At 40.6% G+C, this 16,863-nt stretch overlaps 2 protein-coding genes across 2 annotated transcripts in view; one reads left to right on the top strand and one right to left on the bottom strand.

The window, feature by feature from the left end:
- Positions 1 to 12,268, bottom strand: part of RIOK1 (RIO kinase 1) — a 28,712-nt gene extending 16,444 nt beyond the window's left edge. The window contains exons 1-6 of the mRNA XM_011962653.1: positions 11,980 to 12,268; positions 8,741 to 8,942; positions 6,891 to 6,981; positions 5,260 to 5,329; positions 3,327 to 3,369; positions 999 to 1,091 (exon numbers count right to left, since the gene is read on the bottom strand). Coding sequence (XP_011818043.1) covers positions 999 to 1,091; positions 3,327 to 3,369; positions 5,260 to 5,329; positions 6,891 to 6,981; positions 8,741 to 8,942; positions 11,980 to 12,050 — 570 coding nt within the window. The 5' untranslated portion in view covers positions 12,051 to 12,268. The remainder of the gene's footprint in view (positions 1 to 998; positions 1,092 to 3,326; positions 3,370 to 5,259; positions 5,330 to 6,890; positions 6,982 to 8,740; positions 8,943 to 11,979) is intronic.
- A 373-nt stretch (positions 12,269 to 12,641) lies between these two features.
- Positions 12,642 to 16,863, top strand: part of CAGE1 (cancer antigen 1) — a 19,677-nt gene continuing 15,455 nt past the window's right edge. Inside the window, 4 exon segments of the mRNA XM_011962903.1 lie at positions 12,642 to 12,869; positions 14,860 to 14,929; positions 14,931 to 15,075; positions 16,191 to 16,278. Coding sequence (XP_011818293.1) covers positions 14,883 to 14,929; positions 14,931 to 15,075; positions 16,191 to 16,278 — 280 coding nt within the window. The 5' untranslated portion in view covers positions 12,642 to 12,869; positions 14,860 to 14,882.

Raw genomic sequence — 16,863 nt, 5'->3', positions numbered from 1 at the left:
AGATTGCAAAAATTTTCTCCCATTCTGTAGGTTGCCTGTTCACTCTGATGGTAGTTTCTTTTGCTGTGCAGAAGCTCTTTAGTTTAATTAGGTCCCATTTGTCAATTTTGGCTTTTATTGCCATAAAGACATTCTTAAATCCAGTGATTCAGGCCAGGCACGGAGGCTCATGCCTGTAATACCAGCACTTTGGGATGCCAAGGCGGGTGAATCCTTCAGGCCAAAAATTTGACACCAGCCTGGTCAACATGGCAAAACCCTGCCTCTACTACAAATACAAAAATTAGCTGGGTGTGGTGGTGCATGCCGGTAGTCCCAGCTACTCGGGAGGCTGAGGCAGGAAAATTGCTTGTACCTGAGAGGCAGAGGTTGCAGTGAGCTGAGAACATGCCACTACACTCTAGCCTGGGAGACTGTCTCAAAAAAAAGACTCTGTTAAGGCTCTGTTTAAAAAAAAATAAAAAATCCAGTGATTTATAAGTTGAATTTTACTGAGAATTGCTTCCAGCAGAATGGGTTTTACACTTTCGAGGGTCTGCAGACCCCTGCCACTATAGATGAGTAAATCACAGTAAGAGTTTCCTTCAAGCCAGAGTACTCAATTTTGAGTCAAAAGGATTTCAAAGTCTTCTCTAACAAACAGAAGGCAGTATATCCATATGCAAAGAAAAAAAATAAGAAAGACTTGCTGACTCATAGAAACATAACCATAAACCCCTGGCCCCATGAGTAATTTATTTTATTAGAACTCAAGCCTGTAATAATCTGACCATCTCCCTTACTACTGGGCACAACTAGTTAGGCTCCATGATACAATGCAGCAGTGGTAGTGAAAGGGCATAGTTACAGGTACAATTTCCTCTCTAACCATAAATATTAATGTGTATGACTTTGTTTTTCTTTCTTCTTAAAGGCATAATGTAGTACTAAGTGCCATAGTTTCATTTGGTATCTGAAATAAGAAAACTAAATATTCAATCATCCAAAGAAGAGCTCACTTCTTTTCCTGTGCTAATGCAGCCATTTATCTCTGTTATGATTCCTCTAGTCAACATCTTGAATAAAATCATTCTTGTTCTAGGATCCAACACCTAAAAAGAAATGCAAAAATTAAAAAGTTCCAAAAGACAGTACCAAATTTTCCACATTAAAACCTGTGACAATTAATAAACAGCAGAGCTTAACTGTATTATGCTATCCTGGTTGACTAAATGAGAGTCACTATTTGGTGCTTTTATTCACTCTAATTGTTAATTAGTAAAATGTCAGGTAAAGGCCAAAGGAACCAAGGGTAACCAACTAACAGGTTCATCCAATCATGGGATTCAAAGGCTACCAAGTCCAAGGGAAACAGAAATGAACTCTAGGCTATTAGCTAATAGAAATATAATGCAAAGTACATAAATAGTATTACATGTTCTAGTCACTACACTGAAAGTTAAACAGAATCAGGTGAAATTATCTTAATATATTTTACTTAACTCAAAATATCTAAAACACTATCATTTCAACCTGTATCAATATAAAAAGTCATCAGTGAGATAGTCCCTGTTTCTGACAGTAAGTCTGCAAACTCCGGTGTGTCTTTTGCATTTACAGCACATTCAATTCACACTAGCCACTTCTCAAGTGCCCAGTGACTACTGCCATGGACAGGCAGCTTTAAATCAAGGGTCAGCATTCTCCGGCCCAGGGACCAAATCAGGCCACAGCTTGTTTTTCCTTAGCCTGCAAGCTAAGAATGGGTTTTACACTTTTAAAGGATTGCTTTGAAAAAAACAAAAAACAAAAACAGAAATTCTATGTGAGCCACAATGCTGGCATCTATTTACTAGCTGGCCCTTTCAAGAGTCTGCAGACCCCTGCCATTACAGATGAGTAAATCACGGCAAGAGTCTCCTTCAAGCCAGAGTAATCAATCTTGAGTAAAAAGGATTTCAAAGCCTTCTCTAACAAACAGAAGGCAGTGAATTTAAAGGCTGTTCTTGTTCATCTCTGAAACTAGGGCAGCCAAATATTTGTATGCAATTTCTAAGGATACCAACCAATAACTCCCTGTGGCTCAGACAGGCCCTCTAGCCCCCATGGGGTGAGACAGTATTATAAACTAGCCAAACTCAACTATACTTTAGGGTCCACCTTCAATGAAGTGGCTGGGGTCACACTAGAAACCTAAGGTTACTATAAACAAAACCACCTGGGAAGACTACAGGACTAAAAGCCAAATCACAACCATTGCAACTACAGAAGAATGAAAAGGCACTAGTTTCCATTCCTTCCCTACTGCACAGGTAAGCAAAGAGGGGAAGTCAGCTGGCTGCGTATGGGCCTCTAGGTATAGAACTGTGCTTCTGCAAAGTTGGTAGTCAGACAAGTAAGGGGCATAGGAAGAAGTAACAAACTAAATGGCTGAAGAACAAAACAAGGAAAGAGAAACGGTAAATGTATACACAAGCATATATTTTACATAGACAGCTGAAGACTCAAGCTGTGCACTCTATCATTCAAAATTAATTCTGAAAGAGAAAAAGAATGTCCTGCCAAAAATAACCCTAAACTTATTTAGGGTCTTTGAAACTTAAGGTTATCTCATTTTTCTGAGGTGAACCATACTTTGTTGTCAATTACAGAAGTAAATCACAAAATAAAGTAGAGAACAACGAACACACAGACCCCAGACCCGGCTTCTGTCTAATGGTGGAATTCAGAACATGTGTTTGTGTATATGGGGGCGGGGGTTGGGGGTGGAGAGGAGTGGTAGGTGGCAGAGGCAAATGTTTTGACTCTTTTCATCACTTTCTTCACATCAAAAATCTGGGCCAAGGCTAATATTCAATCACATTCTTCTGAATGTGGGAAAATCAGGGGCCAATTTTTCCCCATTCTTGAATAGAAAGAATAAAACAAGCATAATTTCTAAACAAAGGATTCCTAATTGAAAATTTGAAGACATTATCTGCCCCTCTCTCTTTTACACCCACACTTTCTGCTTTGTGGCAGATACCCTACCTATCTTCTGGGAAAGCTCACAAGATTCCTGCGGACCTTTCCTAAAAGATTGCTGGTCTAAGAATCTCTCCAAGAAGGGAAAGCATTGCATGGTGGCTCTGCAAGGCCACTGAAGGACTATGACTCTAATTCATCCAATAGTCCTATAAAAGCAAAACATATGCCTCTAAACTCGAAACTATAAAAAGGAGTAATTGTATATAGGACTAATTTTAGGTAATATTAGCATTAAGCAAAAAGGATAAAAGCCAACTACAATTCAGAGAGAAAAGAAATGCTAATTAAAAAGAAGAGTTTGCAACACATTTAAAATGTACCTGTTCTACAGTTGCTCTGTCTGCCTTATCTTTGATGCGATACCTAACCAAAAACAAAAACATATAGTTGACACATTCAAAATTCAGTGAGAAGCCAAAATAAAAAGCTTCTAAATGTAGATAATTTCATGAAAATTCCTAAGTAGTTTCTTTAAATAACAGATTTTATGATACGATTGTACATTTTTCACTACTCAGTGAAACGTTCTTAATTTCCCCTGAATATGCAAAATTCAATTCTGTATTTTGGCAAAAGGAGTACGTATGCAGTAAAAAGAAAAATCTATTCCTATTTCAGAAGCATCAAAGAGCCGCCAGGGTAAAGTGAACAATGCTGAAAAAGAGAAAACACTGAGTATATTTATACTGTCCTTCAAATCTTTAATGATTCTATTAGCACGAATTAAAGTCTTGCCTTCTTTTTTTAAGAGACAGCATCTCACTATGTTGCCTAGGCTAGACAAAGACTCCTTGGCTCAAGTATTCTTCCTGCCTCAGCCTCCACATAAGAGTTAGTCATTTACAAGGCTTTCTCTTTAGAGTCATTTTCTAAGAAGACACAAGTTTTTTTTGTTTGTTTGTTTGTTTTGAGATGGAGTCTTGCTCTGTTGCCCAGGCTGAAGTGCGCTGGCGCAATCTTGGTTCGCTGCAAGCTCTGGTCTCCCAGGTTCACGCCATTCTCCTGCCTCAGTCTCCCGAGCAGCTGGGACTACAGGCACCCGCCACCACGCCCGGCTAATTTTTCATATTTTTAGTAGAGACGGGGTTTCACGTTGTTAGCCAGGATGGTCTCGATCTCCTGACCCCGTGATCCGCCCACCTCGGCCTCCCAAAGCGCTAGGATTACAGGCGTGAGCTACTGCACCCGAGACTTTTTTTGTTTTTTAAAATCATTTCAAGACAGTCTTCAAATGCAGACTCTGATTTGCTTCTGCTCATACACTGAGTGACTCCACCTAGCACACTAACCTAAACTAATAAAGGTTTAAACACAAAGATTCAAACAGATACCAGTGAAATAACAGATGACTATGGTGTATCTCAAAAAGCTGATACCTCTTGGACATAGCAATAAATCGGAAGAAAGTTGGCTTTTAAGTTCAATTCTCACAGTTAGTTGTATGATCTTGGTGTCTTTTTCTATAATATAGTGTTAATACTTTAGAGTTAGTAGCATATAAGAGAAGTGAGCCAGATCTTAAACAATTGGCTTTGAGAACAGAAGTGTAAACAGAAACAGTTCTCAGTTATATAATTAGTTCATAGTCTTCCCTTAAATTTTTAAAAATACTTCATGGGAAAGAATAATTCTTAATAAATTTTAAGGGAACATTTTTGCACATTTTAGTTTAAACTGAAATCTATAAACACTGTTCCCCTCATGAGAACACATTTGTAAATGTCATGGGATTATAGTTTTACTATGTATTTCTTAAAATTCATTAATTTTTATTTTATGTATTTATTTTTGAGATGGAGTCTCACTCTGTGGCCCATGCTGGAATGCAATGGCACAATCTTGGCTCAATGCAACCTCCACCTCCCAGGTTCAAGCGATTCTCACGCCTCAGCCTCCTGAGTAGCTGGGATTACAGGCGTGCACTACCACGTCTGACTAATTTTTGTAGAGACATGGTTTCACCATGTTGGCTAGGCTGGTCTCAAACTCCTGGCCTCAAGTGATCCCCCCAGCTCGGCCTTCTAAAGTGATGGGATTACAGGCGTGAGCCACCAAACCCAGCCAAGATTCATCAATATTTTTAATCCACAAAGGCATAGACTATCCTCATTTAAGCTAAGGAAAACACACACACACACCCCAAAATAATGATTGGTTTAATTATACAAATGAACAACTTCTGTAAACAAATTATGACCAAGGTGCTGATTAATCCAGACTATCAGCCATGCTTATTATTAAAATATTACTTACATATCTGCTTCCTTTTGTCTAGACTTTTCCGTGACTTTATTTATGACAGAATCAGTAACATTTAGCTTATCTAAAATACAAGAAACCCACAATGTAAACAATACGTAAGACAAAAAGACATTAACAGAGTTGCTGAACAGGGTATTTCTCCCCCTTCCTTCTTTTCTATACTTTCTAAATATTTTATTGTAGACAGAATACAGTTTAGTAATGAAAACAATGTCATGTTTTTAAAAGTAGGCACTAAACTGTGTTTCCTTGATAAGTGTTGTCACTTTCATCACTACAGCTGTAATATTTGAGCCACAGAATTCTAGATGCAGAAATTCTTCAAAAATACTAATTTGCATAATAAATTTTAGACACTTGCTAGTATTTCACATGACTAATATAACTGCCTGAATTTCAAGTTTAATTCCAAAAACTCGTTTCACTTCAAGTTATAAGTCTACGATAGGCAAAGAAGGCCCTAAAACACTTATATTAATTTAGCATGTATTGACAGCTTGTATGAAACACTGTGCTGGGTTTAGAGTGAAGATCCACAAGAATAGAAAGATGGCCTTCCTTCCTTCCTTCCTTCCCTCCAACCCTCTCTTGCATTTTCTAAGAGGTGGTGATTCAAATCAACATTCTGATGCCTGGCATTGAACAGGTCACTAAATAATTAACACCTACATAAAAAACCTCTAGTGAAACAAAATGTAACTATATTCAATACCCCAGTATTTTTAACATCCTACTATGAGATAACCCTATTACAAAATCTCAAACAGGCTGGGCACAGTGGCTCACACCTGTAATCCCAACACTTTAGGAAGCCGAGGCAGGCAGATCACTCGAGCTGCTCAGGAGTTCAAAACCAGCCTGATCAACATGGAGAAACCCCGTCTCTACAGAAAACAGAAATTAGCCAGGTGTGGTGGTGTGCACCTGCGGTCCTAGCTACTTGGGAGGCTAAGGTGGGAGGACTGCCTGAACCCCAGAAATCGAGGCTGCAGTGAGCCAAGATAGTGCCACTGCACTCTAGCCTGGGTGACAGAGTGAGACCCTGTCTCAAAAAAAAACACCTAAAACAGGACAGACAACAACTTAAATGGGTTTTTGTAACATTACATTCCTATGGCAAGGGGAAAACAACCAAAATAGCATAAATTTAAGTCTTTTCCTAAGGTTATGCTTTTAAATTACTAAGATTTTAATGTTCTGTAAACACTATTGAGTCAATAACACTTGAATATATTCATTTCTTTTTTTTTTTGAGATGGAGTTTTGCTCTTATTGTCCAGGCTGGAGTGCAATGGCGCAATCTTGGCGCATCTCAACCTCCACCTCCCAGGTTCAAGTGATTCTCCTGCCTCAGCCTCCCAAGTAGCTGGGATTATAGGCATGCGCCACCACGCCCAGCTAATTTTGTATTTTTAGTAGAGATAGGGTTTCACTATGTTGGTCAGGCCGGTCTCAAACTCCTGAACTCAGGTGATCCACCCACCTCAGCCTCCCAAAGTGCTGGGATTACAGGCGTGAGCCACCATGGTAAGCCTTCATTTCTTAATCTAATAAAATTATACAACACTTCATGGTTTTAGAAAAATGTCCTCTTAGCCCAGTGATGTATTTTGTAAACTCACCTAAATTAATTTTATTCTCAAATTTCCGTAAGACCTTGTCTGCTGGAGTAGACATTTTGGCTGAATTGCTGTCGGAGGTCTGTCGATTTGCCTAGAAGAGAATTCCAGAGTCTAAGGCACTAGTTGAAATACAAACCTAAGATTCATCATCACATTTCCTTAGTTCATAGTTAGCTACTAAAGCATCAATACTTAGAGGAGTATCTTAAGGAAAGGTGAGAGTCAATCAAATTGGCTCAAAAAAATGTTTAGAGAGTTTTTGAAACAGAAGGTTAAAATTAATGACCAAAAGAGTCTGCATAATCCATTTTTTAAACTTCTCTATGATTCCTCTTATTGTAAGTAACAGATTAAAATTAAATGTAGTTTTCTAATTTGACTGGTTTATCGACTTAAAATTTGAGAATGTTCATTTACCCCTAAAGTTTATAATAAAGAGCTAAGACCAACATTAAGCTGGTTCAAAATTTCATTTTGGGCCCAATGTCTCAAGAGAGGGAAATGTTAAGTATGGAACTTGGCACTTAGACTGGTGCCATGCACAAACTTAAATAATGAAATTGCTCAAAGCTTCATTACGAATCAATGGAGTCAGCAAAACAAGACGATATGATAATGTGAAATCTCTTGTTACTCACAATGTGGTTATTTTAAAATGCATACATTCTGGTCCATGATACAGCCATTTTATTGTTGCTGTTTTTTTAGAGACAGAGTCTCGCTCTGTTGCCCAGGCTGGAGTGCTGTGGCACGATCTTGGCTCACTGCAACCTCTGCCTCCTGGGTTCAGGCGAGTCTCCACCCTCAGCCTCCCAAGTAGCTGGGATTACAGGTGCCCGCCACCATGCCTGGCTGATTTTTGTGTTTTTAGTAGAGACAGGGTTTCAGCATGTTGGCCAGACTGGTCTCAAACTCCTGACCTCAGCTGATCCCCGCCACTTGGCCTCCCAAAGTGCTGGGATTATAGGTGTGAGCCACTGCACCCAGCCAATACAGCTGTTTCAATAGTCAAAGGAAGACTGTTGGATTAACCTTTATGCTCCAGGAAGATGTACCATGTTAATCCTAGGGCCTTACAAACTCCGAACACACTTGGTACTTCCAGTATGAGAAGCAGCTGTATGTGGTTTGGTAACTTGTTTTTTGTACATGGTAAATAATCATAAACATATTCCTATCTCATTAATACAGTCTTCCATTACAACATCTTTTATGGCTGTATAATGCCTCATTGTGCGAATCAGTCCCATAGCAGGTTTAATCCAGTTCAAGGTTGTTTCCAACGTTCCTCTACCATAAACAATCCTGGAGGATCATTCTCGTAACTAAGTCTTGGCACGCTCACAGAATTGCTAAGTCAAAGCATTTTGAAGCTTTAGAAGTTTTTATCACATACCAGCTTATCCTACAAGTAAGTGCACCTATTTACTCGACCATCAATGATATGTTTTGTCTTTAACAGTTTCATAGGTGAAAAAATGGCATCTCTACAAATTTAATCCGCATTTCTTTAGTTACTAATGAGGCTGAACTTTTTTTACCATGTTTCTTAACTATTTGTAGTAAACTGCCAATTCGTGCCCTTTCCCATGAAGATTTTAAGCTCACAATCTTATGAAACCTTAAATAACTCTTCTTAAATTTACAGATTTTGGAACGAATCCACACCCAGGAAATTAACAGAAATGTAGAAAGGATGAAAAGTGAAAATCAGTAAAGGCTGAGGCTACAGGACAGCATAACATGAAGAAAATCTTTTAGTTATTCAATTTCAGAATCACAAAACAGCCTTTTAAAAAAGAAGACCTAAGCAGACTACATAAAGATGTGCAGGATCCTTTATAAAATACCTGCGGGTTGCTTCCTCCATTCCAGACATAACCCTTAGTGAATTTTCCAACTCCTTCATCCCAGTCCCAACCGTCATCATCATCATAACCCTCCTCCTCCTCATCTTCTATTTCACCTTCACCATTCTCATTCACATTGTCTTGAAGGTTTTCAAACAGAATGTCATCCTTCTCTTTGACTGTCTTCAAGTCTCTGTTTTCACTAGAAATAACAATGTTTTATTATTTCATAACAATATTTCCACATACCCTAACTGATCTCACATATTTATGATGTAAGATATTAAAATATTGATAAATCTAAAATAGATTATATATTTATATACAATACACCTTCTGATAAGCTCCATCTCCTTAAAACCATGTTCTCCTGTTTTCCAGTTCTGTTGCAGTTGTTTGCTCATTCTCCATGCCCAAATCCTACTATTGAAGAAGCACATCAAGTGTTAAATCTGCTTCTGCCTTGGTGAACTTAGAAATTACATTGTTATCTTCTCTGTTGAACACACAACTCAGACCAGTATACCAGACTTGACTCTAGGAAAATGATTCACAGAGCTGCTTTGAGAGAGAGGAAAATCTTTCTGTAAAAGAAGAAAAAAGAGAGAGGGGCAAAAAAGGCTGGTGCAATGGCTCATACCTTTGATCCCAGCTACTTGGGAGGCTGAGGCCATAGGATTGCTTGAGCCCAGGGGTTCACGGCTGCAGTGAGCCATGATTGTGCCACTGTACTCCAGCTTGGGCAACCCTATCTCTAAAAAAAATTGTAATTAAAAAAAAAAAAAAGTTTTCTGACAAAAAATTTGGGAATAAGGCTAAGGCAGCCTTACTTTGAACTCGATAACACTTTGCAACAAAAGAAGTTACATCAAGATTTGTGTCCCACAAAGAAATCCAAATCAACCCTGTTCACGATGGGAAGAAATGGTGAATACAGGGGCCAGGCACTACAAATGAGTGAAGCAGGCTGCATGATAGAAGCGGGGACTGGCAAGCTGGGAGAAGAGGTCCAAGGTAAAGGGAGCACAACTAGTAAGGGCTTTTTGTTTTTGTTTTTGTTTTTGCCATATTAGAATTCAGGCCTAGTGTTACCAGAGCTTAATTTTTCAAGAGAAGCTATAAGTCTGGATTTCTGTGTAAAATCTATCCCTTTATTGGCATAGTCAATTTTTACAAATAACTGTGCATACCAACAAAACATATCTGCAGGCCAAATTCAACAGAGGCCAAATTCAGTTTTTAACCTCTCACGTACAGAATAAGGACAGAAACCATAAAAAGCAGCTGGTAATATGAGCTACCACCTGAAAAACATACATAACTTTAAGTAAAGTCAGATTATTAATCCAATTTATTAATTAGCCATGGCTCTGAGGGCTCCCCATGGACATGTGGAGGAAGAGAACAGATAACCATCAAACACCTGCTATTTACCAGGACTTCATACATATGCTCCATAGATTGATATATAATTGCCTAGAGTGGCATATTAAAGTTATAACTTTGCCAGATAGCTCTTCATTGTGGGGGAGTGTCTTCTGCATTGCAGGGTGTTTAGCAGCGTATCTCTGGCCTCTACCTACCAGATGCCACTAATGCACCACCACCTCCAGCTGTGACAAATAAAAACGTCTCCAGAAATTGCCAAAAGTCCCCTGGGTAGAAGTTGGGATAGCAACATGTTCCCTGATGGAAAATCACTGGTGTATCCTTACAATACCCTGGGGTGGATGGTAAATCAGTGCCCTCTCATTACCATTAACTACCCACCAGCTGTGCTGGCTGTGTTTCTTCTGCTGCTTAACTTCTTCCCTAAGGCTTTTTGTACACTTCTCTGTAACCATAATACTGGAATGCCCTTCCTCTTTCTCTGGCTAACCCCCACTCATCCATCAGGTATCAGCTCACTATCACTTGTTCAAGGAAGTCTTCCCTATTTTTCACCCACTTCTCCTTTGCACTACTTACCCAATTCGAATACAAATAGTCTAATTATTTAATAATATCGGTATCCCCTGCTAGGGTGCAAGCTCTGTGTCATTCAGGAGGGTGTTTACCAATGCCTCCCTACCACCTAAGACTAGATCTGACACACAGAAAGCAGTTAACATACATATATTTATTTAAAACATCCCCAACAATTAATAAAATCTACATGTAATGAATCCTTACTGTAAACATAAAGTACAAACTGTTTTCTTGGAATTCCAAAATAACTCCAACATGTTTCATTTTGCTTTTAGGCAGGAGTTATCCTTCATTCCTCTTTCCCCAGACCCCACGTCCAATCTACCAACAAACCCTGCCACTTCTACCTCCAAGACATATCTTCAGGATCTGAGCTCTAGTCCCCACCATCTTTGAATCTGATTACCCTTACTTTTAAACTGGTCTCTCTGTTCCACTCCCACCCTCCATGAACATCATCTACATAGAAGAATGATTCCTTTAAATCATTAAATAATGTCATTCTTCTGCTAAAATCCCTCCTATGGCTTTCCGTAAGACCCAGATTAATATCTGAATTTTTCGCCATCACTTGTAAGGGTCTCCATGATCTGGCCCCCCTTCTTACTTCTCTATCATCACCCTACCAATCTTCTCAACTACCTCCACTGCGCTCTAGGCACTCTGGCCTCGGGGCCTTTGCTCTTGCTGTCCCTTCTGTGTGAAATGCTGTTCCCTCTGCTCTTGCCAAGATTAGCTCCTTGTCATTCAAATCTGGACTTAACCTTTCCCTACCCATTCAGTCAGCACTTGGTATATTAAAGGATTTGCATAGTCTACATCATTATTTGGTTTTTAAATGGTATGCCCTCTCTTTCACGTAGAAGGTAAAGTTCCATGACAGCGCAGGAAGCTGATTGGTCTTGTTCATCACCATCTCCAGCGCCCAGGACAGAACGTGGTACATATTAAGTGCTTAGTATTTGTTGAACGCTAAATGTGGTTAAAGCGCAAAAACCCATGTTTCCTAATCGCTATCCCCAACTCTGCCTTCCAGTGACGCTAACTGACCTGAAAACCGCAGACTCCCTTGACAAGTGGCTTTCACTAACTGCCGCGTGAACTGCGAGAAAGACCCGGCTGGGATGCAGAAACAGGCAAAAGGTTGTCAAGAGAGACGCTGAGTGATGAACCACTAGTCTCCCTCTAAACTACAAACAAGAATCCACGCCCCAAGGGGGCGGACAAGGTGAGAGCGGTAACCAGAGCCAGGGCACTGTACGGCCGCCTACCTGTCAGAGGAGTCCGCGTCGTCGAACTGCCCGGGGACCACTCGGCTCATAAGAAAACGCCGGTAGTCCATGGCTGGAGGGCGCCGCCGGAGGCCGCCGCTCTGCGCTGGGACAGGAACGGCTCAGACGGATGTACCCACGGCCGATCCAACGGCCTCGGCGTGGATCTCCGCCTTGCAAAGCATTCAGAAGCCAACAGCGGCCACCACGTGCGACGGGAAAACGGGAACAACAGATCCACCACCCTGCCACCCCAACCGGAAGCCCCGCGCCGCCTCGCCCGGAAGTCTGGCTTGAGCGGAAGTCCTGCCCCTGCGCGGGGCTGAGAGTCCGGAGCTCGCTCTGAATGGCGGGCTGTATCGGCTTGTGGGTGTTCCGTGCTCTCGGGCAGCCGTGTTGAGTAGCTGGCCCGGCGAGGCCCGTGCTGGCCGTTTCTTCTCAGAGTTTTCGTTTCTTTTCCCTACTTTGTGTTACTGCGGCAGGAGGCGCCGGCTAGCCCACAGGCTGTTCGGCCTAGGGGGTCGTATCCTCCTAACTTCACCACTCTTTGGGAAGACAGACCCGAGCCAGTTCCCCGCGGCACCCACAATGGTTCGGGCCTCGCGGGCTGCGCCCGTTCCCGCGGAGATCCCCCGGCGCGGGCGGACGTCACACAGAGGCGTTCCAGCAGTCCGGGGGCTCCAGTGCGAGTTTGTGAGAGTCCTCGGTGGAGGAGGTTGGAAAGCGTTCTCCCTCCCACAAAACCCGGTGCAGAGGGAGGGAGCGCCAGGTCCGTAGCGTGGGTCCAAGAAACTCTATGGATCCTGGAAGTGAGCACACTTTTGTGTCCTAAAAAGTTTGGTGTCTCGTTTTGAGGTGAAAAATGAATGAGATAAGTGCTTTTTAAAAAGGTAAAGTTTGTCGTACAACTGAAAAAGCTTTTAAACAAAATTATAGTTTTTGCCAGTGACGCCCGTGACACCTCTTTTAACTCCTATCCTAAAACAGCTTTAGAACGTCTGGAACATCTATTCAAACATTTGATAAATATGTTAAAAATCCAACATAAACCTGTAAGGACAAATGAAAGATGGAAAAAATAGCCTAACTTTAAATTAAAAAGGGAAACTGGCAGATTGTGCAGTGCCATATGAGGGATGAACAAAGTTGTAGAAATGTAATCGGAAGTGCTGGGTTCACAAACAAGAAAACTTAAGAAACAAGTCCTTTGCGCTTTTTTGCATTGAGAAAACAAAGCAAGAACTTTTCAGATCTCACCACAATCCAGGCGGCATTATTTGAAAGACAAGGGAAAGGTGAGCATGAAGTTGGGCCTTTCACTGACCTGACTAGTCTGCTTGGCTTACTTTTTTGTCTTTTACCGAGTGATGCATAGATTTGAAAACAACTAATTTTCAATAAACTATTCATTCAGACATTCAATAAAAGAATCCAGGCAGATGAGTAATGACTATAAATTGAGAGAGCTTGATAGAAATAAATCATTAGAATGCAGGTTTTATTCAATCAATGTTTGCTGTGTAGACAGCACCGGTCCATTTGCAGTAGGGGATATTAGAAAGCCGTAAGTCTACTCCTCTTAAGACGTTTATGATCTGTAAATACAAACACTAATACCCTTGAAACAGTGGTGAAGCTCTAAAACAGTAAACGAAGTCACCAAGTACTGAATTGTAAGATAGAGATTTAGAGGCTGAAGACATTGTAGGAATTTTGAAAATAGATAAATGGGTAGACCGGAAGGTTTTAGGAGAGAAGCACGTGCCAGGGCAGATGACTGAAGCTTAATTGGTAAGGAACATTATCTGTTTGCAGGGAAATAAGCCTGATCTGAGTAGAGCAGGGGAGTACTGGGTAGGTAATGTCACTCCAGGCTATGGATGGCCTGGAAGGACAAGAAGAATTTATAGACTCACTGTGAGTGGCCATCCTTTCCACTCAGCCCCGGACAGGCCTGAGGAAGTCAGGAGAATGTGGACCAGTGTAGCAACACGGGATGGAAAGAAAGCACAGGTTACTGAAAGACTTTTTTCTTTTTTTGAGACGGAGTCTCGCTCTGTCACCCAGGCTGGAGTGCATTGGCGTCATCTCGACTCACTGCAAGCTCCGCCTCCCGGGTTCACACCATTCTCCTGCCTCAGCCTCCCGAGTAGCTGGAACTACAGGCACCCGCCACGACGCCCGGCTCAGTTTTTTTTTTTTTTTTTTTTTTTTTTGTATTTTTAGTAGAAGCGGAGTTTCACCGTGTTAGCCAGGATGTTCTTGATCTCCTGACCTTGTGATCCGCCCACCTTGGTCTCCCAAAGTACTGGGATTACAGGCGTGAGCCACCACGCCTGGCCCTGAAAGCCTTTTTTAAAGGAGACATGGACAAGACTTGGTATCTGAATAGCCATGGATGATGAGGTAAAGGGATGCCACGACAACTCCAATTTGCAAACACAGGTACCTGAGGGAATAGGTGCAGTATAGGAAAGTGAGGAGGGAAAACTGAGTTACAATGCTGTATTTGACTTGGTAGTGAGGTGTTCAAGTGGCAGGTATCAAGTAAATAGAAATCCAGCATTTTGTGGAAACTAATAGGTCTCTGATAATATTTTGTAAATATCCTTTGATTAAATAACATAGCAATCCCTTCGCCTTCTAGGTCCAAAGCCACCTAGGGAATTATTGGATAGTAGCCAATACTATTTGTTTTTCTCCAAATCAGTATTTACTACCATATCAAATTATGGTAGACTAAAATTTTTAATTTTTCTAATAACTTGGCAAATGACATTTCAAACAAGGGCAGTGAACTTTGCTATTTAATGAGAAGAGGAATAGGGAAAAAGCTTTTTGTTTGCACCTACTAATAGACACAATTTTTTTTTTTTAAAGAAGCCTTCCATTATTCAACAGTTATGAGCAAGGACTATCAAATATTTTGGCCATCACTTTCAGATCCTGTGTTTTGAAGTGGATACTTCTCATGAAAAAGTAGAAAGCATGTCAGAATCGGATACCATGAATGTCAGCAATCTTTCTCAAGGCATAATGCTTTCAGATTCTCCCATCTGTATGGAAACCACCAGTACCACTTATGACTTGCCTCAGGTGTGCATTGCTTATAAGTTCCAGGAGGCTCAGATGTATTCAGAATTCACATTGTCTTCCATATGAAAATTTCTTCAAAAATCTAAGGAACAGTAAAACAATCTTAAGTGGACACAGAAAGGAAGGGAATACAGGGTATGGTTTTCCAGTTTCACTAGCGTAAGATACATTTTGACCAGCCTGGGCAACATGGTGAGACCCCATCTCTGCTAAAACTATAAAAATTAGCCAGGCATGGAAGCGAGCACCTGTAATCCCGGTTACTCTGGAGGCTGAGACAGGAGAATCACTTGAACCCGGGAGGTGGAGGTTACAGTGAGCCAAGATCACGCCACTTCACTCCAGCCTGGGCGAGAGAGCAAGGTACATTTTTACACAGCGTTAAAACGGATCCTTTCTAGCCTCATGAAGTCCCACGAGTGCAGCCAGGGGACATGATCGCAACAGTTCAGGTACAGAGACAGGACAAGAGCCCAAGGAACCTGACTTGTCGTCTAATGCATCTTCCACTTAATGTCAGTATGCAAATAATTCAGTTGTCATTCATAATGTCATTGACAGCACCCTGCATGTGAATGACAACTTTCCTGTCTTCATGAAAATGCCTAGCTCCCTTTATTACAAAATAAAAGATTGTAATGTTCCAATATCTTCATGAATGTTGTTCTAAACATTTGATAGTCAGTGACATCTGATTCTACTAAATAGGAATTTATAAAAATACATCACAGATATATGCCTGTTTTATATATCTTCAGTGTTGAAAGACTAGAATAACAACCCTCTTAATGCTGTTTAGACTAGATTTAATAAACAAAGAATTATCAATACATAAATATGCTATCATGTATCCCTAAGTTTATAGTCACATGATTTGACTTACCAAAAAACCAAAATATTAAAATAGCAAGCTTTTGTTGTTTAATATTGGGACTCTGTTAGCATAGTTTTACTAAAAGGAAGCCAAATATATGCTGGGGAAGGATACTAGAAAGCACATTCTACCTGGGTAATGAAATATTCTAATAGCAGAATTACATAACAATGTGCAAATACCTTTAGAAGAAGCTTATGATGTTTGCTTGAAGTATTAATGCCTTTTTTTATTAATATAGAATGAAATAAAGACTTTTGAAAGGGAAAATGAGTATGAATCCACACTTTGTGAAGATGCTTATGGCACACTAGACAATTTGTTAGATGGTAAGTATCTACTTGTTAGCAATTTGCAAAAGAAACATTTTTTTTGTGTTCTGTGGTAATGACAATAGCCAGGTATTGTGCTAAGCACTTTGTATATATCATCACACTTAATCTACATTCTTATTGAAATAAGGATTTTAAAAAATTGAAATAATGGCTGTTTTTACCTTCATTTTACAGATAAGGAAAATAAGACTCAGAGAGAAACTTGCCCAGGATTGTGTAGCTGTAAATGAATGAGCCGTGATCAAGTCCCAGTCTCAGACACAAAAATTTTCTACTATACAAGTATCTTTAAATGTGTATTGAGGTTGGGTGTGGTAGATCATACCTATAATCCCAGTGCTGTGGAAGGCCAAGGTGGGAGGATTGCTTGAGCCAGGAAGTCCATGGCTGTTATGAGCTATGATCATATCACTGCATTCCAGTGGGCAACAGAAGGAGAACCTGTCTCTTAAGAAAAAAAAGAAAAGAGGGCCAGGCACAGTGGCTCATGCCTGTAATCCCAGCACTTTGGGAGGTCTAGGCAAGTGGATCACCTGAGGTCGGGAGTTCAAGACCAGCCTGACCAACATGGAGAAACCC

Source organism: Colobus angolensis, unplaced genomic scaffold (genome assembly GCF_000951035.1).
Source record: "Colobus angolensis palliatus isolate OR3802 unplaced genomic scaffold, Cang.pa_1.0 Scaffold6, whole genome shotgun sequence".
Taxonomy (NCBI): Eukaryota; Metazoa; Chordata; class Mammalia; order Primates; family Cercopithecidae; genus Colobus; species Colobus angolensis.
This window is presented reverse-complemented; position numbering and strand designations above follow the sequence as displayed.